The 23,188-nt window shown below is 43.1% G+C and overlaps 2 protein-coding genes across 3 annotated transcripts in view; one reads left to right on the plus strand and one right to left on the minus strand.

The window, feature by feature from the left end:
• The window catches only part of LOC131448541 (growth arrest-specific protein 7-like), a 52,121-nt gene extending 41,128 nt beyond the window's left edge, over window positions 1–10,993 (plus strand). The window contains exons 10-14 of the mRNA XM_058621108.1: window positions 1,924–2,052; window positions 2,557–2,680; window positions 9,659–9,738; window positions 9,841–9,939; window positions 10,699–10,993. Of these exons, the coding sequence (XP_058477091.1) occupies window positions 1,924–2,052; window positions 2,557–2,680; window positions 9,659–9,738; window positions 9,841–9,939; window positions 10,699–10,812 (546 nt within the window). The 3' untranslated portion in view covers window positions 10,813–10,993. The remainder of the gene's footprint in view (window positions 1–1,923; window positions 2,053–2,556; window positions 2,681–9,658; window positions 9,739–9,840; window positions 9,940–10,698) is intronic.
• A 6,232-nt stretch (window positions 10,994–17,225) lies between these two features.
• Window positions 17,226–23,188, minus strand: part of LOC131448324 (putative uncharacterized protein MYH16) — a 44,613-nt gene continuing 38,650 nt past the window's right edge. For both annotated transcript variants that reach the window (XM_058620677.1, XM_058620678.1), the window contains 13 exons: window positions 22,519–22,646; window positions 22,237–22,433; window positions 22,015–22,147; window positions 21,711–21,927; window positions 20,950–21,086; window positions 20,545–20,648; window positions 20,079–20,271; window positions 19,790–19,993; window positions 19,574–19,699; window positions 19,313–19,483; window positions 18,916–19,116; window positions 18,675–18,821; window positions 17,226–18,579 (listed from right to left, as the gene is read on the minus strand). In XM_058620677.1, coding sequence (XP_058476660.1) covers window positions 18,427–18,579; window positions 18,675–18,821; window positions 18,916–19,116; window positions 19,313–19,483; window positions 19,574–19,699; window positions 19,790–19,993; window positions 20,079–20,271; window positions 20,545–20,648; window positions 20,950–21,086; window positions 21,711–21,927; window positions 22,015–22,147; window positions 22,237–22,433; window positions 22,519–22,646 — 2,111 coding nt within the window. In that variant the 3' untranslated portion in view covers window positions 17,226–18,426. The remainder of the gene's footprint in view (window positions 18,580–18,674; window positions 18,822–18,915; window positions 19,117–19,312; window positions 19,484–19,573; window positions 19,700–19,789; window positions 19,994–20,078; window positions 20,272–20,544; window positions 20,649–20,949; window positions 21,087–21,710; window positions 21,928–22,014; window positions 22,148–22,236; window positions 22,434–22,518; window positions 22,647–23,188) is intronic.

Consider the following 23,188-nt stretch of genomic DNA (forward strand, 5'->3'; position numbering starts at 1 on the left):
TCTCCCCTCTACTGACCTGGATTATGAGGACTCTGGGTCGGCGTGCCTGATCTTGCAAGGCTGGTTTTCCGCTAATAGACAGTAAGATTCAAACTACGAATCTTTACATTTTTACATTACAAAAGGAGGAACACAAAGCGTATGGTTGTAGGAAAATCCCCAAGTGCTTGGGACTTCTGTATAAAACTGTGCATTGAAGTACCATGAAGTATGATAAAGTGTTTGATTAAATTCATCCATATTGACCGTGGACTCATCATGTGACTCACGTGGATGACAGGCCACCGTCAGATGTAATTACACAGTAAAGATCTGCGTGATGACTGTGGGCTGATGCACGTCCTGTACATTGACATTTGAGGCTTTGGATTAATCATCTATTAGCAGTCGTGACTTGGACGAGTCTAGGAAATACCATATTCTATGCAGATGAACTGCACAGGGGAGCATGACGAGTAATTTGAAGCTTGTGTTGAATCAGCGATTGATGAGTGTTGGAGGGAAGAGACGAGATCGAGGCCAGGGTTACAGCTGGACTGATGGAGGAAATGGAGTCAGTGATGTTATTCCCCCAGAGATGCACAGATGTGCCCGGAGATAGACGGAAGGGATCGAGTGGACGTGAACTTTGACTGATGGTTTCCACTGCAGCTACGAGAGGAAGCAGAATTAATGTCAGCCAGGAAAAAATGCTTTACTCAAGTATGTAATGAAAAGGCTAAATATTAAGGGTTTCGTAAGATTAGGGTTTTGGGTGTAAACTTTGGGCTAAGGTCGTGGTGTAAACCAGGTACCTACAATGTTCTGGCTGTTGTTTGTTTGACTCCATAAAATTAAATCTCGCTCATCTAAACTGGCACAGAGTGGGAGGATGATGACGGATTTAGACAGGAATTAAAGGAAATGGAGCCAATTATGGATTTTAGATAATTCAATCAGATATATGCAGAGGGGGCATTAAAGTGATTTCCATTTTTGAATGTCAGCTATCATTGTTTTTTCAGGAGACAGTTTATGTATCTACACCCGGATCTCAATTGTCATTCATTACTCAATGTTGCCTGATAGATTTATTCTTTATAACTATCAGAAAGACAGAATATGATCAAATAATCAAGTCTGCGGGTACATTTTACCTCCTGGAAAAAGTTCCTGGTGGTGAAGTCACTGTCCTTAGGCGAAACTGTTTGATTAAATGTGATAAGCTGCTGAGCTGTAGCTTTGTCCTACTTTATTTTAGATGAGAACTTTTTCCCTAAATGCAAATTTCACTTTTATGGTTACTTGTGTCCACACTAAACAAGAGTGTTCAAGCACCTAAAACAGAGACATTTGGATGTAACCGCTGGTCCCATTTCAGTTTGAAAACTCTTGGGTTGAAACAGAAATAAGGAAGTATGGAAACAGTGATGCAGTTATTCGCTTTAGCTTCCAGGAAGAGTTCCACCTCGTTGTTGGTCCAACAACTGATTTTTTACTCTTTCAGCCATCGCTGTTTCTCATTTGTAGTATTTTCTCTAACGAAGAAGCCAGCTGCAGAGTAGACAATGTGCTTCCTGTTCACGGGCAGAAAACATGACCAGTGGTCATGTGCATTTTCAGGAGTGTTGGTACAGACAGAGAATGTTTAGTTAGGCCCGAAGACAATGTTCAGTCCCTGGAAAAAGAGATTGTTCATTATTTTCACCTTCATTATCTCTCATATGAGGGATTGGGACAACTATTTAACCTTCAAAATTAACCCTCAATCGTTGCCTTTTGGTTGGTTGGTTGGTAGTAGTGTTTTGTAGCTGTTAGCATCCAAAATGTTGCATATTCTTCTGTATTCTCTCTTCTGCATTCTACTGTATGCCTTCTTCTATTTCCTACTGTTGTCTTCTGCTAGTTACTGATGAACTGGTGGTTGTTGTTTTTGTTTTGCAGCTCCAGAGTGAAGTGGAGAAGCCTCTGCTGAACTTCAGGGAGAACTTCAAGAAGGACATGAAGAGGTTTGACCACCACATCGCTGACCTACGGAAGCAGCTGGTCGGGCGCTACTCATCGGTGGAGAAGGTAAGCACACAAACACACGCAACAAAACAAAAATGTAGATTTAAGATCAGGCAGAGCAACTAATGTAACTCAGCTCTGTCCCTGCACTTGGCAGCAGCACAATTTCAGGGAATCGTCTTACTGGTGATTAAAATTCCACCATGACGGCTGTTTCCTGTCACTGGAATGCTTCCTGCTTTTTGTATGTGTACAATGAAATGCAAATTTGCCGAAGCCTGAAGGCAACTGCAAATCTGTCTCGCATCATCTGTCATCTGAGCAACATTTGTTCGAAAACACAATTTCTGTGTGATGAACTCATCTGATGAAAGACGGAGCATCTCAAGCTGGTCAGGAAACTGGTCCCTGGCCATGTTGGCATTTAAAGAAGCAGCTTGAGCATGTTGTTGGGGGAAAAAACCTTAAAAATGCGATCAAACAAAACTCTGTCAAGGTGAAAGATTTCCCACATTGGGGTGTGGTGTGCGAGAGCTTGATTTTTCTGATTCTCTTATTCACCACCAGGCTCGCAAAGCACTGGCTGACAGACAGAAAGAGCTGGAGTTGAAGAGCCAGCAGATGGAGATTAAACTCAACAGCAAGATCGAAGAAGACATCAAGAAGGCCCGCAGGAAATCCACACAAGCAGGTGAGAGTCAGAGGTCAAAGGTGTCGGTGTACGGTTGATTTACCATCCATTCGTCCAATATTCTGAGGGCTGTGGCTCCAACTCCTTCTGGGGAATCCTGAAGAATTCCGGGTCTCTCCTTGGATATGGCCCAATTGAAAGGCACCCTGAATTTATGGAGTCGTTGTTGGATGCTACTCGATGAGTAGTGGCTGTACTTTCTCTTCTTCAGTGGGGTTTAACCTCAGGTTGCATCCATGGTGTTGCAGTCCTGCCATCTTCTGGAGTTAGAAAAGTCCTACATCACCTTTCATATTTTTCCATCCCACTCAAGCACACACTTATCTCTTCCCGTCATCCCTTCTCATCTCAGTGCCTCCTGTACTCCACTCTCCTACTATTACTGCTCTATAAGCAGTGGCGTACTCTTCTTGTCTTGATGTCTAAGGTCCTAACCTTAGAAAAATTTCACCCCTAGCTGAGATTTCTTTCTCATGGTCACTACCCAAAGTTCATTGACTTCCAACTCTGCTCCTGCTTCACCTCAACGTGTACTGCTCTAACTCGTAATAGAGATCATAAAACACTCTACAAACTTTCATCATGGCCTTGGTTTCAGATTTTGGTCATTTGTATCCTGATTTCTATCCATCTGTTACCGCTTACGTTCAAGAATGAAGATATAGGCATCTGGACTTGCTTGAGTTTAGTTGAAAACGTATCATCCAAGTTTAAGTTCCGTTCTGAGAACTGAAGAAGCCTCTTGGATGGTGAAATGTTTTCAACTCAACTCAAGAAGATACAATGATCTGTGGACCTTCACAGATATTACCACTTATCTTTTGAGGGTCATGGACGACATTGTGTGAGAGGTAGCTTGTGAGGACACAACCAATCAGACTATAGGCAATTCTTTAAATAGCTTAAACCCAATCTGCATGTCTTCTGGAGTACCTGGAAAACTCCATGGGGACACATGAAGAACATGCATACACAGAAAGTCCTCAGATGAACCAGGACCGGAACTTAGAACCTACCTGCTGTGAGGCGTCAGTGCAAATCACCCTATAAGACTGAGATTTGTGAAAAGAAAATATATCGTGGAACTCCGTGTTTTTCCATATAGCAGAAATGTGGGTCTGGACTTCATCATTCCCTCTATAAAAGGCGCCCCCCCACCCCACCCTGTGTTCAAACGGAGGATTCTCATCAGTGATCTACTGAGCATCATCATCAGTGGTTTATGTCAGCGCAGGCCCTGCAGCTACAAATCAAACTGTGCTGGCAGAAGATCTCATATTGTTCCGTCAATAGTTAACCCGCTGCTCGTAACTCTGTATCATCCTTCAGTGTTTCTTTAGCCGCTTCAGTGGAGCGCGCCAACAAAAGGTCCGGCTGTGTTTGTCTTTGCACATGAGTCATGAGCTTTATCAGCACTTCGAGCGAGACTGGGAATTTCTTTTTAATGTTGGGAGGGAACAAGAGAGGTCAGAAACATTCTTCACTCGACTGGTCCCTTCACACCAGACTGACAGTACAGCGTGGGCGTGGACTAACTCCATATGCCCATAAAGTCCCTTCGTCTATCACACAGATTATACCGAGTACAAATTTACTCAAGATAATATGACAAATTCCAGCCTTTTGGAATTTGTGGTCAGATTTCTGTTTAAATAAAATGTCCAAAGCTCAAGTGGAAACATGAGGAACTATTTTCTGATTAATGTGGGAATCAATATAACGCTGGCTTGTTAGCGTGATACTTAGAAAAATAAATTAGACATTAATTTAGGTCAGAAAACCTTTTTTAAACTTACATTTGTTCACTTTTGAGTTTTCTCTACTTCATAGGAGGGGTAGCATGTTCATGAGGTGTCATTGGGAGGAGCAAATTCAATGCTAAGTGTTGCAACAGACAGGAAGTTAGCAGAAGGTCAGCCAAAAGTTGATATTTTGACTAACATTTAAAATGATATATTTTTTCAGAAAAACATGCTGATCTTCAGAGTTTTCTCCACTTGTAAGAAAATGTAGGTAACACGTTCATGAGGCGATGACGGAGGGAGGAAATTTCATGCTATGGGCAGCAACAGACAGGAAGTTAGCGTCAGCCAAAAAGATGCTAATGATGACAGCAGGTTTCGCTAACTTTTCTGGTGATATTTTTTGAGACAATTTGTTGACGTTTTGAGGTTTCTCTTCTCTCGGACTTGTAGGACAGGTAACAGGAAGTTAGCACAAGATTAGCCAAAAGTTGATATTTGACTAGTTTTCTTTACTAGGACTTTGTAGGAAGGGTTACACGTTCATCAGGTGACGTCAGAGGAGGGAGGGGAATGCGTAATATTGCTGACTAGCAGCTTTGACTAACTTTTAAAATGATAATTTGTTGTCATTTTGAGTTTTCTACTTGTAGGAATATATACAGAGGATGAACATTAATGCTAAAAACAGACAGGAAGTTAGCCAAACTATTGACAAATGCAGCTTTAACATAATATTTAAAATGATTTATTCTTCTTGAATAAGCTTTTTGAATCAGTTAAGAAATGAGGTAACATTGAGTTTCTCTTACCTTTGTCCTCTTTTCAAATTATCATTGAAGTCATTATGTAATTGTAGTAATTTCTTCATGTTTATGGTCAGACAAGCATGAAATAATCATTTATTACACTGTAACCTTCAGTGATTCCTGTTTTATAAAGAGTCCATCTGGCAGAATCAGCACAAATGTGAGCAGCTCTGCTGCTGTACAATGTAAACGATCACAGAGAAACAGTCACAGTGGGCGGTTCACAACATTGTTTTCTAAAAGCTCTGTTTGGAACAAAATGCAAGGAAACACCAGGCTGATGCTTTGTTTTTTCACATGTACAGGCTGTTTTGGAAAATCTCACTTTTAGAAGGAGTTAAAAAACAAACTGTTAGCTTTGTTTTTGATGGTTTAACAAAACAATTTTACAGTACAATACTGTAGTTGCCCTTTGTTTTGGTTTGAACCCGAGCTTATTGCACCTTGAGCCTCTTTTACACTGAAATTAGTGGCTTTACCTGGTGTTTTTGAAGGTGCTCAACACTGTTCCCGTGTGTCAGTTGTTGGTCTGTCCTGTGGTGATGTTTTTCACCTCACCACACGTGTGTGAACTGTGATGTCACAAATGTGCTGGAAACAAAACATGCAGAAGGAGGACAAAACAACAACAACAACAACAACAACAACAACAACAACAGCACCGTAAAACTCAGCAACAGTCGTTTCTGTTTTGTATCTTTAACTTTGGTCAAAACATTCAGCGATATCTCAAGTTTTAAAAGGTAAGGTTCACGACAAACACTGATAGCTAAACGTTATGCAAACAGCTGGAATATTTACCAAATAAGAAGCAGCTGAAGAAGAAGAAGTCGACCAGTTATTTGACCTGGGAGTGAACTCTGGGATTAAACTTTTTTTTTGACCAGAATGGGGCATAAGGTGTATGCAGTTGTATTTGTTGTCTCTTTAGGAGCTTTTCTAGCATAAACACTGACCTTCTCAGGACCAGTAGTCCTCACGGAGACCACAACCTGGTCTTAATGAGGCAGAACCCCCTCATTTCTAAGGAACTGGATAAGTTTGGGACTAAAACTCAAACTGTGGTTAGGTTACAGTTAGGTTCCTGTGGTTCCTTGGGAATGCCAGGAGTGAATTCTATCAAATTGGACTGAGTAGATTTGGATGTTCATATTTTCTTTTACATATGAAGCAAAAACGTTTCCTCATACAATGACATAAAAATCGGTAAGTGTTGAGATTCTCCGTGTAATCATGTTTGGATACAACACAGTTTTGTCTACAGAGAATGTTTGGATGCCATGTTTTTCCATCAAGTGGAATAGTTTGGTTTGGTTTGGTTCATATGTATTTTTTTTGCGTTTCCATTAGGAGTACTACCAAAATAACCAGCCCCAGTTGTTCTGTTTTCAGTACCCTTCCCTTGGGGTGCCATATGAAATAGTACAGTACAGTAGGGGATGGAGCTAGACCGGTTTCTACCTAAGACAGCTGACTGGGGCGACAAGAGAGTTACTCCCTTGTGATTTGATGTTTCTTCAACATCCGCAGTCAAAGTCATCGTGTTGAGATAATCAGCCACAAACTGTTTTGTGGTGTTCCATGTTGTCATTTTTTGTCGTAGCGCTGGTATGAGATCACACACACACACACACACACACCCCGAAGAATAGCTGTGCAAACCTGTGTGTGTGTGTGTGTGTGTGTGTGTGTGTGTAGGTGGAGAATCAGCATTAGCAGAATTACCAGTTTGGTTTTGTGAAAACTTTTTTAAAAAGGTTAAATAACCTGAGAAAAAAAGGCGACTTTGCTAAAAGTAAACAGATGTCGACTCGCCGCCAAAAGTGTGATGTCATGACTCAACCAGGCACGACCACATGCTGTTACACACAAGTACGAGTGCTGCTCCACACACACACACACACACACACACACACACACACAGGCTCTCTCTGTACACACACACACACACACAGAGTTTATGTAACCGGGGAGAAAAACAGCAGCAGTTGTTGACGGTGCTCTGGGCGTCTGGCTGCCAGTGATGATGAGCGCAGTGTGTGAGGGAAGCAGCGAGGACGCTGATGCCAAAACAACTAAAGCACGGCATCAGTGTGCTCATAACAAAGACTCGTTATGGCTGCCGTGGAGACACACAGCAGTGGCTCCTTCATGTCTCTTTATTATCACCTTTTCCTAATGTTTGTGTATCCATCACCTGAGGCCCAACGCACCCGTCTCACTTCTTACTTACAGAAAAAAGGGCATTTGTCTTGCTGCAGTCGATGATGGTTTTGATATAAAAAGCAGCAGCTGTTTTGTTTTTCCTTCCTCATTTTATCTTCAGTTTCTGTTCGTAGAGACACATTTTGAGCCGAGTGGAAGCCGCTGTTAACTCTGTACAGCAGCAGCAGTTATTACGAGCTTTTTTTTACCTGTTAAATCCCACAGACGCTCCAGGAGGCCAACATCCTGAAAACTGTTCAAACCCACGAAAAACTGTTCTCACAACTCCAGTCAAAAAGTGTCTTGTATGAATTATTTCATATTTGGTACAAATGTTCACTTGGATTCAAGGATGAACTGATTCAATTTTGGTGTTCAGAGGGAAAAAGTTAACGGAACTGACTCCAGAAAGCACTTTTCTTGCCTTGTGAATGTCCTACAGAGGCAAAAATTACCCGAAGAATCTTTCGTTTGGTACAAACGTTCACCTGGACTAAATAATTAAAAGGTAGAAAGTCAAGGAAACTGACTTTATAAATCACTGTTTTGCTCACAAACATGATATCTCAGGAACATCATGAGGGAATCATTTTAAATATCCACAAATAAATGTTCACTTGGACTCAGGGATGAACTTTTTAATATCAAGGTAACTGTGACCTCAGAAATAACCTTTTTTGTCTCGTGAATGTCGTATTTCAGGAACGTTATAAGTGAGGTTTTCTAAATTTGGTACAAAGAACTTTACATTTTGTCCATACGTTCACTTGGACTCACCAAACTCACATTGTTTTTGCCTTGTGAACACGATTCCTTCAGAATCAAATTTGGCACAAATGTTCACTTGAACTCAACGATGGACTGAGTAGCTTTGGATCTACAATGTTCTGTGACTTCTCAAATGTTCACTTGGATTATGAATGAAGGGATTCAGTTTTGGTGGTCAAAGGTGAAATGACTTGTTTGCTCACAAACACTCTACTCACTTTATTCACTGGACGTATATAGAAACTACTGTGGAACACAATGATCTGCATCACTTCCTTCATCTTCACACATGATTAATGTTTTGTTTGTCGTCAGCTCAAAACACGACCGGACAGATTTGATCGTGTTGTTATCGTCACCTTTTTTTCTTCATAATCACATCAACTGAGTGAGGATGAGTGAGGATGAGTGAAGGCGGCTGCTGTGAGGGAAGAGTTGCACAGCAGCACCACCTGGTGGACATAGTGTGTCCTACATATACAGTCCTGTATATACTGGAGAAGCTCAGTTTTAGCAGGTCAGGTTAGGTCAGGTTATTACTTGCAGTCCCATATACAGTATGTTTTTTAATGTATATATTATGCATATATATTACCAGCCAGTGTTGTTTTGTTTTTATCTTGATCATTTTAATGTTTACTGTTGAAAATTGACATATTCATGAATAAAAGTTAGGGCTGTCCCTTTAAAGGACACACCCACTTTACTTTATTAACAATTTTAATCATTGTGAAGTTATTACCAGTTCTGCTCTTGTTTACCGAACCTTCATCAGCTTTAAACTAAGATTAAATAATGTTAATACAGTCACAATCACCCATATATGACAAGGTGGGAAACATTATGAGCACCCTCTGCTGGAGGCTAAGTGGTACTGCTACAAATGCTCTAAAAGACACAAGTGTGAGGACCCTACAGAATCACAGGTTATTCCAGAATAAAAGCCTCTAATCCAGTGGTTCTGAAACCCTGAGAAAATATTGAGTTCTCAAAGTAACGCCCTGATCGCCATAATATTCACCATCATTATTTTATTCCAGAGTTCAGAAAAATGGAAATTTTGGACAAATCATGAAAAAATTCCACAAGATTCCAACATTTTTATTGCTCAATTCCATGATTGTGTCGACAATTTCCTGCCTTGCAGAAATCATGACGTCCTACTGCAGCTTTAGGGATTTAAAGTCTGTCCTTTCTGGCTCTTTTTTTCATCATGTCACCTTTAAAACTCACGTATTAATAATACAATTGTAGATTTAATTAGAAAAATCGTACATTTTTATACAAAAACAGATCATTGTCTTTAATAATCTGGGTTTAAAAGACAATAAAAAAAAACAATTATTCTCCATCCAAATGATGCCCATGTTTTCAAACTTTTTTTTATACCAAAAACCACAGTTTGAGAACCATGGCTCTCATCACGTTCTTTTCTTTCACTTTCTCTGTAACAGGAGACGATCTGATGCGCTGCGTCGACCTTTATAACCAGTCCCAGTCCAAATGGTTTGAGGAGATGGTCACGACGAGTCTGGTGAGAAATCCCCTGACTCAGTGTCGTCAGATATGAAGTGTAGCAGCTTCTCTTTGTCTCAGGATGATTTCTTCTTCTTCTTCTTCTTCTTTTTCTCTTCAGGAGCTGGAGCGGCTGGAGGTGGAGCGTGTGGAGATGATACGACAGCATTTGTGTCAGTACACCACTCTGAGGCACGAGACGGACATGTTCAACCAAAGTGTGAGTATGACGACGACGACGACGACGTGTTCAGAAGTGAAAGAAAACATGTGTCTCATGGGTTCTTCTCAATATATCAATAAAAATAACAACAAAAAAGCAGGTTTTTGGTTGAATGTTAATCAGAGGAATCGCAGGCGTTCACTTTTTACTCTTATTTTAAAATGTACAGTTATTTTTAATGATTTTAATGTGCTTTTATTGTGGTTTTAGGTCCACCTTCAGAAATTTCAATGACAATACCATAGCATTGTAGAGCATAAATGTAGTATAGACATAAAGATGACAAATATGCTAATATATAGCAGTGTAACATGTAAAAATTCAAATATTAAATGTCAAAGTAAGACCTAAAAACGTCAAAGTACATATTTTAAGACATTAATATCACATTAATAATATAAAATTAATATCATGGCATCATAATGAAACACTGCATAGTAGATATAAAAAAAAAACTATTATAGTGGGTAAAAAGGTAGTAAAAGTAGTAGTAAGTATACAAATATAATAGTATCTTGAGACAAAAGGTATCGCAATACTTATAAGCATCAAGTGTAAAAAGAGAATTACAACATTTAAAATAAGTCAAGTCTCATACAGGGTAAAAAATGTATATTGTAAGTTAAAAAAGACTTAAACTTACAATTCTAGGGTATAAATATTGTATTTAGTGTTGTATGATATAATTAAGAAGACATAGAAAAAGACATTGGTGTAAATTTTAAATTTTTTGGTGTAATTTCCCTGTTTGTCCAGACGATGGAGCCGGTGGACCAGCTCCTGCAGAGTGTGGACCCGGGCAAAGACAGAGAGCTGTGGGTACGAGACAATAAGACGGGAGACATCAGACCGGTGGACATCGAGATTTAATTTGAGGACCACAGATGATGTCACTGTGGGAGATTAAATCTGTGCTGGGATTAACCACTGATCCACAAACAGTCTAACAAAACTGCAAAACTGTGGGGCGATCGATCTCCGTCTGTGGCTCCTCACGTCTCCAGGACGACGTTGCTATTTTCGGGGGATGAATAAAATCGTCTAAAATGGAGTCATGATCGTCTCTTGTGCGTTTCCTCGCCGACTGTGCGGGGAAAACCGCGAAATCTGAGCAGCGGGTTTGTGCGACAATGTTAAACACGTGAACATGTTGCTTTAAATTTGTTCTGTGAGGGTTTTGAATTCATGTATTTATACACACGGAGCGTCAGGACGCCGCTCGGACAAAATAATGCGTTTTAATCTCAGAGTTAATGTTACCGTGCACCAGAATACGGCTAAAAAATTGTTTTAACATAAATAGAAGCAAGTATTGATTATTTGCTAAAGCCCCAGCGGTTGGATTTCAGCAAAAGTGTTAAAGAAAAAAAATGTGTCTATCAAATAAAACGATGCCAGATTTAAACAGTAATACATTTTCAGTTTTACAAAGACAACAAAGAAAACAAAGTTCTCGTGTCCAACTGATGATTTTCTGGGTTAAATTCTGTCGCACACAGATTGTATTGTTAGTTAGCTTGTTTAGGCTAATGCTAAGGCTAAGGCTAAAAACTCTTAAAAGTTTCCAGTATTTTGGTTTAAAAAGTTGGTTTAAATGTTAACACAGTGATTAAATACACACGTTTAAAGAGACTGAAGCTGTTTTGAGGCATGAAAACTTTGAAGGGGGTTTAATTTTTGACATTTTCGCAGTTTGCTTTTGTCTGAATTCACTCGCATTCACTCAATTTGTTGACGTTGCTCGGACAAAATAATTTTAATCTCAGAGTTGTTAATCTTGCTCTGTAATAGAATATGGCAAAAGTTGTTTGAAGATAAATAGAAGCAAGTATTGATTATTTGCTAAACCCCAGCTGTCTGATTTCTTGTTGCTACGTGTGCCTGTCAAGCTAACAACACATGTGTACTGAAAAACTATCTATAAAATAAATAAAGGATGCCAGATTTACAGAGTAATAAATGTTCAGTTTTACAAAGAAGTAAAGAAAACGTACATTTCTTGTGTCCAACTGCTGATTTTCTTGGTTAAATTCTGTCACACACACTGATTGCTCTATTGCTAGTTAGCTTGTTTAAGCTAATGCTATGGCTGAAAACTCTTTTAAGGTTTCCAATTTTTTTGGTTTATAAAGTTGGTAAATTTACTTTAAATATTAACCATCACCTTACCGTGGTGGAGAGGTTTGAGTGCCCCTGTGATTCTGAGAGCTGTGTTGTCTGGAGCCTAGTGCTCCTGGTAGGGTCTCCCAAGGCAAATTGGTCTCAGCGGAGGGGCCTGACGAAGAATGGTTCAAAGACCTCATGAAAAAACAACAGAGGAAGAGAGTGACCCTGCCCGGAGGAAGCCCGGGGCCCCCGCCTGGAGCCAGGCCCAGACGGAGGGCCCGTGAGCGAACGCCTGGTGGCCGGGTCTACCACGGGGCCCGGCCGGGCACAGCCCGAACAAGTCCCGTGGCCTCTTCATCGTCCTCCTGTGGACCCACCACCTGCAGGGAGATCGACTGGGGTCGGGTGCGCTGCCACATGGGTGGCGGTGAAGGTCGGGGATCTCGACGTACTGGACCTGGGCGGCAGAAGCTGGTTCTGGGGACATGGAACGTCACCTCGCTGTGGGGGAAAGAGCCGGAGCTTGTGCGGGAGATGGAGCGCTACCAATTAGATCTGGTGGGGCTTACCTCCACGCACAGCCTTGGCTCTGGAACCACACTCCTGGATAGGGGTTGGAAGTTATTCTTCTCTGGAGTTGCCCAGGGTGTAAGGCGCCGGGCGGGCGTGGGGATACTCACAAGCCCCCGGCTGAGCGCCGCTGTGTTGGAGTTTACCCCGGTGGACGAGAGGGTCGCCTCCCTGCGCCTTAGGGTTGCGGGGGGGAAAGCCCTGACTGCTGTTTGTGCTTATGCACCGAACAGCAGCTCGGAGTACCCGGCCTTCTTGGAGGCCCTAGATGGAGTCCTGCAAGGGGCTCCGTCGGGGGACTCCATAGTTCTGCTGGGAGATTTCAACGCGCACGTGGGCAGCGATGGGGAAACCTGGAGAGGCGTGATTGGGAAGAACGGCCTACCTGATCTAAATCAGAGTGGTCGTTTGTTATTGGATTTCTGTGCAAGTCATGGACTATCCATAACAAACACCATGTTCGAGCATAAGGACGCTCATAAGTGTACTTGGTACCAGAGTGTCCTTGGCCGAAGGTCGATGATCGATTTTGTGATCGTTTCATCTGATCTAAGGCCGCATGTTCTGGACACTCGGGTGAAGAGAGGGGCAGAGCTGTCAACTGATCACCATCTGGTGGTGAGTTGGGTCAGAGGATGGGGGAGGACTCTGGATAGACCTGGTAAACCCAAACGTGTAGTGCGGATGAACTGGGAACGTCTGGAGGATGCCCCTGTCCGAGAGGCCTTCAACTCTCACCTCCGGCGGAGCTTTTCCTGTATCCCTGTGGAGGCTGGGGACATTGAACCTGAATGGGCAGTGTTCAAAGACTCTATTGTGAAAGCTGTAGTGGAGAGCTGTGGCTCCAGGGCTTTAGGTGCCTCAAGGGGCGGTAACCCTCGAACATCGTGGTGGACACCGGTGGTCAGGGAAGCTGTCCGACTGAAGAAGGAGTGTTTCCGGGATATGTTATCCCGGAGGACTCCTGAGGCAGTTGCAAGGTATCGACGGGCCCGAAGGGCGGCAGCCTCTGCTGTGGCAGACGCAAAGCAGCGGGTATGGGAGAAGTTCGGAGAGGACATGGAGAAGGACTATCGGTCGGCACCAAGGCGTTTCTGGAAAACCATTCGGGGCCTCAGGAGGGGAAAGCGGGGGACCATCCAAGCTGTGTACAGTAAGGATGGGACACTGTTGACCTCGACTGAGGAGGTAACCGGACGGTGGAAGGAACACTTTGAGGAACTCCTGAATCCGACATCTGCACCCTCTGTGGTGGAGGCAGAGAGGGAGGCTGATGGGGGATCATCGTCAATCTCCCTGAGGGAGGTCACTGAGGTGGTTAAACAACTCCGCAGTGGCAAGGCCCCAGGGGTTGATGAGATCCGCCCAGAAATGCTGAAGGCTCTGGGTGTGGAGGGGCTGTCTTGGATGACACGTCTCTTCAACATTGCGTGGAGGTCGGGGTCAGTGCCAAAGGAGTGGCAAACTGGGGTGGTGGCCCCCCTTTTCAAAAAGGGGGACCTGAGAGTGTGTGCCAATTACCGGGGCATCACACTTCTCAGCCTCCCTGGTAAGGTTTACTCCAAGGTACTGGAAAGGAGGGTTCGACCGGTTGTCGAACCTCAGATTCAAGAGGAACAATGCGGATTCCGTCCTGGTCGTGGAACAACGGACCAGCTCTTTACTCTTGCAGGGATCCTGGAGGGGGCCTGGGAGTACGCCCATCCAGTCTACATGTGTTTTGTGGACCTGGAGAAGGCGTATGATCGGGTTCCCAGGGAGATACTGTGGGAGGTGCTGCGGGAGTATGGGGTGAGGGGGGCACTACTTAGGGCCATCCAATCCCTATACGCCCAAAGTATGAGCTGTGTCAGGGTTCTCGGCACAAAATCAGGCCTGTTTCCTGTGGGTGTTGGCCTTCGCCAGGGCTGCGCTTTATCACCAATCCTGTTTGTGATTTTCATGGACAGGATATCGAGGCGTAGTCGTGGGGGAGAGGGGTTGTGGTTTGGCGGGCTTGAGATCACGTCGCTGCTTTTTGCAGATGATGTGGTCCTCATGGCTTCGTCGGCCTGCGACCTTCAGCGCTCACTGGATCGGTTCGTGGCCGAGTGTGAAGCGGTCGGGATGAGGATCAGCACCTCTAAGTCTGAGGCCATGGCTCTTAGCAGGAAACCGGTGGATTGCCTTCTCCGGGTAGGGAATGACTCCTTGCCCCAGGTGAAGGAGTTCAAGTATCTCGGGGTCTTGTTCACGAGTGAGGGGACGAGGGAGCCGGAGATGGGCCGGAGAATCGGAGCGGCTGGTGCGGTACTGCATTCGCTTTACCGCACAGTTGTGACGAAAAGGGAGCTGAGCCGGAAGGCAAAGCTCTCGATCTACCGGTCAGTCTTCGTTCCCATCCTCACCTATGGTCATGAAGGTTGGGTCATGACCGAAAGAACGAGATCGCGGGTACAAGCGGCCGAAATGGGATTCCTCAGGAGAGTGGCTGGCTTTTCCCTTAGAGATAGGGTGAGAAGCTCGGTCATCCGGGGGGAGCTCGGAGTAGAACCGCTGCTCCTTCACGTTGAAAGGAGCCAGTTGAGGTGGTTCGGGCATCTGGCGAGGATGCCTCCTGGGCGCCTCCCAAGGGAGGTATATCAGGCACGTCCAGCTGGGAGGAGGCCTCGGGGTAGACCTAGGACAAGGTGGAGAGATTACATCTCCACTCTGGCCTGGGAACGCCTCGGGATCCCTCAGTCGGAGCTGGTCAATGCGGCTCAGGAAAAGGAAGTTTGGGGTCCCTTGCTGAAACTGCTGCCCCCGCGACCCGGCCCCGGATAAGCGGAGGATGATGATGATGATGATGATTAACAGAAAGATTAAATACATGTGTATATAAAGAGAATGAAGCTTTGATTTGATTTGATTGGGGTTTGGTTTTTGACATTTTAGCAGTTGTTATTTACAGAAACACACTCATGCTTCATTTCCTGAAAATATTTTTGGACGTTTTCGTTCTCACATACACTACATCCAGTCAAATTCAAGAAAATGTTCACAACTACCTAAATTCAGGGCAAAAATTAAACATTCAGAGGATTCATGTACAGGTCATGGAAGTAAAATAAACCGCTTTTTAGGGCGGGGGTTTCATACTGGCAGCCCTAATATTTCACAGTAGTGTCCTAAGGCTTGACATGCAGTTACTGCCAAGTCAACATCACAAACCCAGCTACGTCTCTTAGCATCTGAATGCTAATCGGTAATCGACAGCTCAAGAACAACATTTTTGTTTTTATTTCATTCCTGGTCATTAAAAAAAGCCAATTGCACTATCTATACCCAAGTGATTTTTTTTACTGTGAGTCGCTGTTCATTAAAAAGACATCTTATTATTGTTAAACATCTTATTAATAATGGTTGTAAACATATATATACATATACACATACACATATATATATATATACATATATATACATATACACATATATGTACATATATATACATATATTATAATACATGTTTGTTTTCCTATGTAAAAGGAAGCAGACAGATTGAAATACAATAAACAGTAGCATCTTACACAAAGACGTCTGATATTTGGCACCAGTAATATGTGAAAATATACAAAATGTTTATTATGCAAGAGAAATTTTACAGTTTTGGGGAGAGTCTTTGTTTTCGTTGTGTGCTGCTGTTCAACTCGCAGAAGCTACAGCAAATGTTGTTCAAAGTGCTCTTATGTCTTATCGCTTATAGTAGAACTTAATGATCTGTATGTTTTTGTAAATTAACAGCCAAAAAGAAAATTAGCATTTTCAGTAATAAAAGGAAAAATCATAATATAGTTATTTCTTGTGGGTTTTGGTTAAGTTGCTAAGTTTATATAAGTCGAAACTTACAATTACCCAGTTTTGGCAAATTGTGAATTTTGACCAAGTGGTAAACATTCATTTAACTTAATACAAGTAGAATATACTTTAAAAACAATGGCCCAGTTAAATTGCTTAACTTGGCATTGCTAGTTTCAGTGATCTGCTTAAGAAGAAGTTTAAACAGCAAATTCTTAAGTTAAACAACTTGTCTTGTTGAGTTGTACTTGCGTGAACATTTGTTTTAAGGTTTTAAACAACCATAACATTTGTTCGAGGTTGGTTTGTGTTAAATTTAGCCAGAAGATGAAACATTAAAAAGGTCAGGAGTTAAATGTAGTTGTAAATGTAGAATAAATGTCCCCCAATAATATAATTTAACATGAAAACTGGGCCCAAAACTGCAGGAGTCACTGGACAGGAAGGTGGAAACCAAAAGTAGAGCATGTCATTTTGAAAAGTAAATTAAACTTCTGCAGCATTCAAAACAAAAAAACAGAACTGAAGGTGTTGAAACACAAAACCAAGCGAGCAGGTGATCTCCAACCTGCATATATAACCTCCCAGCCAGGATGATTGACCTCAGCTGTGGGAGAAGACAGGTGAACACAATCACTACTGATTAACAAAGAAATCTGTGGCCTTAGATTCTGGATCTCTGTGTGAAACAGTTCTGGTAAATTTGAGATACTTCACAGGTCGTTGTGGTTTATTCTTTCTTGTGCTTTATTTTCATGTGTTGGGAAAAAAAAAATCCAAACAGACAAATATTAAATGAAAAAAGTTTTTAATTTCTTAAAAAACATTTTCACATTCAACAATAAATTGATTTGTTACAGAATAAACAGTGATATAAAGATGTGGTTAAAAAACAAACAATAACACTCAAACAAATACACTAACTTAATAGAAAACAGTCAAAATATATTGACCTATAATAACACATGTGTGTTGATGGCACCTTGTTTTTTACTTGGTAACACTGACTGACTGGATTCATGTAGCTATAAACTGTTAGAAGTTAACTTAATAAATCTGCTAAATGCATATGGTTAATTTACTAGCATAGTACTAGCCTTTGTTAGCCTCGGCGTTCCTCTGTACTAGCAAGACAAAAAAGCTAGTTACTCATACAGTATATTACTGTATGTTACAACCAACAGAATTGTGTATTCATTTAATAAACAACAGTTAGCTAGTTAACTAGCTAGCTTGCAGACAGGCAGCATCTTTGGTTAGCTAACCGCAGTTTTTTCTTTCTGCTGCCAATTTGAAGTATGATATCACGTAAACCACTTAGCCTGTGGAATTAGGTCATAATTTGTGTGTTTTAGTGACTCAGGTAACATATATGTTGTGTAGTCTGTGCTCTGGACAAAAAATTAGCCAATTTCAGTCCAGGAAGAATTAAGAATAACACATTTTACAGTATTTTTGATCAAAAACTGTTTATGTTAACTGAGCTGCCTTTTCTGGGTACTCCAAATCTGTACTGATTTACAGTAGTTAATTCATTAATAAGCCTTATGAGATTAGTTAATACAATTATTACTCACAATAAAACACAGTGAGACAGATTCTTTTTTTTTTTTTTGGATGGAAAAAATGGATAAAAAAACATTTGGCAAATTTTCTTCCTGATTGATTCCTCATTATTGGTCTTTTGTGGTGGAACTTACCGAGCAGTTTTCCATATTCAATTAGTTTTCACATACAAATAATACATTATATAATTAAGTGGACGTAAAGTGTGTGAGGATTTACGTTACGCAATTAAAGCTGTGATCCTATACTGACTGCATTCCTAACACAAAGAGGAACAAATGAGAATATTTCAAATAAAGTTCAATGGGAATGTACAGTACTCACAAACAGGCACCACATCCCAGTGACCTGAACGTGTTGTGAATCTACAGTTTCCGCCTCCCTGATGTTTCAAACTTCATATGACGTAGACGGTGACACAGGTGTCTAATCGATCATGAGCTTCTTGAGGGAATTGAGATAAGCCGGGATGAGGGAGTTAACCGACTCGTTGTCGTCGTTGAGGATCTTCTCACCTCTGCCCTCGGACCCTGCGGAGCTTGGTGACCTGACCCTGCCGGGGTACGGCGTGCTGTAACCCTGGAGGAGCACAGATGTGCCTCAGTCATTACACAGATATAAACATAAATATATAACTTTATTTTTGTACAGGGAGAGATATCCCTTTCACTCACAGAGGAGTGTCCTTTGCCGAAGCTGCCTCTGTTCTTGGTTCGGATCTTGGTAAGTGCCGACTCTGCGATGTCGGCCCGCTCCTCAGCGTCATCCAGCTCATGGACGGTCTTCCTGTACTTCGCCAGGTTCATGTTCGCTTGCTCCTCCTGAAATAAGACGAGCATATGTGCGTGATATCATCAAAAGATAAGTGGTCTAGGTCACATGATGATGATGGAATAAGAGGACAAGGTGACGTACAGCCTCCTCCACTTGTCTCTTGTAGGCCCTCATCTTGTTCTGCAACCTCTCCACCAACTCCTGCATCCTCTGCTGGTTCTTCTGGTCCTCCTCCGACTGGAACAGCAGCTCCTTCAACCGGCGCTCGTTTTTCCGCAGCGTCTTCACGGTCTCAGCGTGCCGCTTCTGCTCCGAGTCCAGTTCCAGCTCCAGCTCCTTCACCTGCACAAGATGGCACATCCTTTACACTTGAGTAAAAGGAATTACAAATAAAAATGGGGTAACTGTGCGCAGAATTGCCTCCAAATGATCAAGACAAGTGTTGCCAAATAAAATTTGATAGTTTTTTCTTTAACCTGAAGGTGGCGCCAAAGGTAAAGTCATGAGAAGTCTCACTCTGATGTTCACGCTGACGTACCTTTCCCTCCAGCTTCTGGATGATCTTCTTCCCGCCTTTCAGAGCCATCTGCTCGGCCTCGTCCAGCCTGCTGCTCATATCTTTGATCTGAGCCTCCAGACCTTTCTTCACCCTCTCCAGGTGGAGGGTGTGCTCCTGCTCCAGACGCAGCTCCTCCCCGACTCGGGCCAACTGACATGATGAGACCATTTGGATTTAAAACATCACTTCAACACCTGACCGAATAGGTCCGAAAAGACTTAATTGTCTTGCGTGTTTTACCTCACTGCTGGCCTTCTTGGCCTTGTCTGTGAATCCTCTCAGCTCTCCCTGAAGCTCCTCATGCTCTTGCTGCAGAGTCTGGAGATCCACCTCCAGCTTCCTCCTGCCGCTCAGAGCCAACTGGAACTGAACAAACAGGGAAAAAGAAAGGCTGAGTGTGAACATCAGGAACAACTCGTACTTCTACGTCTTATTCTTTTGTCCATCCTTAATCACCTGGTTGTTGAGGTCACTGTATTTCTCGCCGGCTTCCTGCAGCTCTGTCTCCATGGCCTTGCGCCCCCGCTCTGCGCTCTCCAGTGCCGCGCGAGTCTCCTCGCCCTCACTGACCAGTAGAGCACAGCGTCGTTCCACAGCTGCCTGTTCCTCCCTGCGCTCCTCGTGACTCCGCACCTCCTCCTCCAGCTGAACCTGCAGCTCCTGGGACATGGACGATCACACATGTTTAGACTCAGGGTGAACCGCAGCTGAATAAGGAAGTCACACAGATATCGTATCATCAGACCTTGATCTGCTGCTGCATCTTCTTGCTGTTTTTGTTGAGCTCTGTGTTGTTCTTAGTGAGCAGGTCGACCTGCAGCTCCAGCTCGTTGATGTCGGCCTCCAGTTTCTTCTTAAGCTTCAGTCCCTCTGCTCGACCTTTCACCTCCACATCCAGACTGGCCTGCAGGGACTCTAACGCCCTCTGGTGGATTTTTCTGAGAGGGGAGAGAAGAACAAGGGGGTTTTAAATCATGACCTTGACCTTCATTTGAGCAAGTCCATCTTTGAGTCCCAGTGCAAACTTTGACAGAATTCCCTCGAGATTTTCTTGTCACAGGAACAGTTGCATGAAACAGGTCTTACCTCCACAGATAATGTACTTTGTAGAGGAAGCAGAGAAAGACAGAGAACAAGGTAAACCAGTTTGATTCTATGGTGTTAAACATGTATTATTTAGTACTATGGATGGGTAAGAAAGGATGAGGTACCTTGCAGCTTCAGACTCCTCCTCCTTCTCCTGCAGTCTGCGCTCCAGGTCCCCTTTAGCCTGAGACAACTCCAGCTGCAGCCTCAACACTTTGGTCTCCTCAGCCTAAAAAAACCCCATCATTAGATCTTTACTGTGCTACCTCTGGTTTACCTGCATTCTCAACCTTTGATTTTCTCTCTATGCCGATGACACTCTGATATATTTGACCAAAAAAAATATTATTCTTTTGTGTTACTTCAGATTCAAACTGCAAATGTCCCTTGTTATGATGTAGGGCCCTCAAGCAGATAATATTGTTTCAAGGGGGCGCTGTGCACAGGAAAACATCTAACAATGCTCCCTAAAGCTGTTGTTTCAAGGGGAAATGTTAAGTGTTACTTTATCACTCGTTGAATCTGTTTACCTCCAGCGCCGCCTCAGATTCCTCCAGCGATGCCTGTAACTCTTCTTTCTCCATCTCAATCTTCTTCTTTGCCTTTTGAAGCTCATGGACGCTCTTACCTCCGTCTGACAGCTGGTCTGTGAGGTCTGCTATCTCCTCTGTCACAGGAAGAAAGAACACACACACACACTGTAAGCTACCAGTGTCCCTCAAGACATTTTCCGTAACTTCTCCCCTTTTGTCAAATATCTGGACGTTGTCTGAGTAGAATCACAATAGGGGTATGGGCATATTACGGATGTGGAATTGAAAGAGTACCAAGGCATCATGATTAGTAGAAGATAAAATCATTGTCATCATTGTCAAAGATGGTGAGACAAGGACATCTGAGAGCTTTTGTTACAATGAACTGATGCTGAAATAAAAAAAAAAACGGGGGTTTTCCACAATGGGGATTGATGTCATATCCTGCCTCCTGCATACTCAATCCAGGTGCCACCTCTCATCTGATCTGACCCAGACAATCTCCCATGGCATTCATCATCATACAAAAACAGCAACCACTGCAGACATTGTGCAGAGTTTCTGAAAACAGCTCTATTGACTTTGAAGAGCAGCCACAATTTTGAACTTTGGACAAAGTCAAACCAGCTGTTAGTGAAACAAAGCTGGTTCCATATTTAACACAGAGACATGAGAGTGGTGTCTGACTCGAGACATTCAAGTATATAAAAATACCAAAATACCTAAACATTCCTATGCACCCGTGTATGCACCCATACCCTGGTAGGCCTTGTTCTCCCTGCGCAGAGCTTCCTGCTGCTCCAGCGTCTCTTCATGTGCCGTCTTGAGCTTGAAGAGCTCGCTGGCGTGTTGCCTGCTCTCCTTCTGGCAGCTCTCCACCTCGGCCACCAGCTCCTCACACTTCTGCTTCCAATCTCCGAGCTGCTTCTCCAGGACCCGCTGCTTCTTATCCAGAGTCTGGCCGCATGCACTGGCCTGAATAGACGGAGCACACGTTCAAGAACAACAGCAAAAAAATTTTCACGCCGCTGCGGCCACCTCACAAAGCATCCCTTGCTCTACCTTCTCCAGATCCATGCAGAGATCCTCCACCTCCCCCTGCAGCCTCTGTTTGGTTTTCTCTAATGATGAGCATTTGGCCTGTGTGGCTTCCGCGGCTTCCTCAGCTTCCTGCAATCTCGTCGCCAACTTCTTCCTGTGACCCGCAGATTTATGAACACACTGAGAAACACATTCAAAGTGTCAAAATGTGATCACTGACTGCCAGTGTCAACACCCCCGTACTTGGTTTCTTCCAGCTCATCACAGTGTTGGATGGTTTCGGACTCGTGCTTCGTCTTCCAGTGCGTCACCTCGCTGTTGAGTTTGGAGACGAGACGCTGCAGCTCCTGCTTGCTCTCCTGCTCCTCCTCCAGCTGCTCCTTCAGAACCTCGCACTCCTGCCGCACTGAGCTCAGACTGCTGCTGAACGCCTGCTTACTCTGGCAACGACACCAAAGACACGCCAATAAGCAACTCTAGATGAGAAAACATAAAAACCCCAGAATGATTGTGTTGCAAGCTTACCTTCACCTCCTCATCAAGCTGTTTCTTCAGCTCCTCCACTTGGGCTTGGAGCAGAGTTTTGGAGCGTGACAGCTGACTGGCTCTGCTCTCGGCCTCCTCCATCTGTCGACTGATGTCTGCGTTATCAGCTGACGTTACAAACAACAACAACACAATTGTTTTGAAGAACTGCACACAAGCCACATTGTGTAATATTGATATCTGGATACATAATACAATAACTCAAAGTCATGTCAGCACCTGATAGATCAATTCTACCCCTGCTTTCAAGGGACTTACTGCACCCCCTAATGGTCTTGGCCAAAAATGCATGAATAGATTTAAATAATAATATAAGTATAATGAAAATAAGGTTTGTGAGGTGCGTCTGATGCTGAAAACACTTGAAGAATGAGGTCTTTCATTGAGCTCTCACACGTTTCTCTAGGAAAAGTAAAAAAATGACATCCGATGATGATTTACAAGGTTACATAAAGGTAAAAACAAGGGTAGGGTACAGCCAGGAACCTTTCTTCTTTTGCTTTTACACCAGTTTACATAACCAACGGCTGTCACGAGAAACATAAATACAGATCTACTGTGTGGTCAATCGGCAACAAGCTGCAGCATGTCGTAGCCCTGGAATAAGGCTTTTTCAACACTAGTTGTTGGGGGATCCGTATCCTGTACA

The sequence above is a fragment of the Solea solea genome, chromosome 21 (assembly GCF_958295425.1).
Source record: "Solea solea chromosome 21, fSolSol10.1, whole genome shotgun sequence".
In the NCBI taxonomy this organism is placed as follows: domain Eukaryota; kingdom Metazoa; phylum Chordata; class Actinopteri; order Pleuronectiformes; family Soleidae; genus Solea; species Solea solea.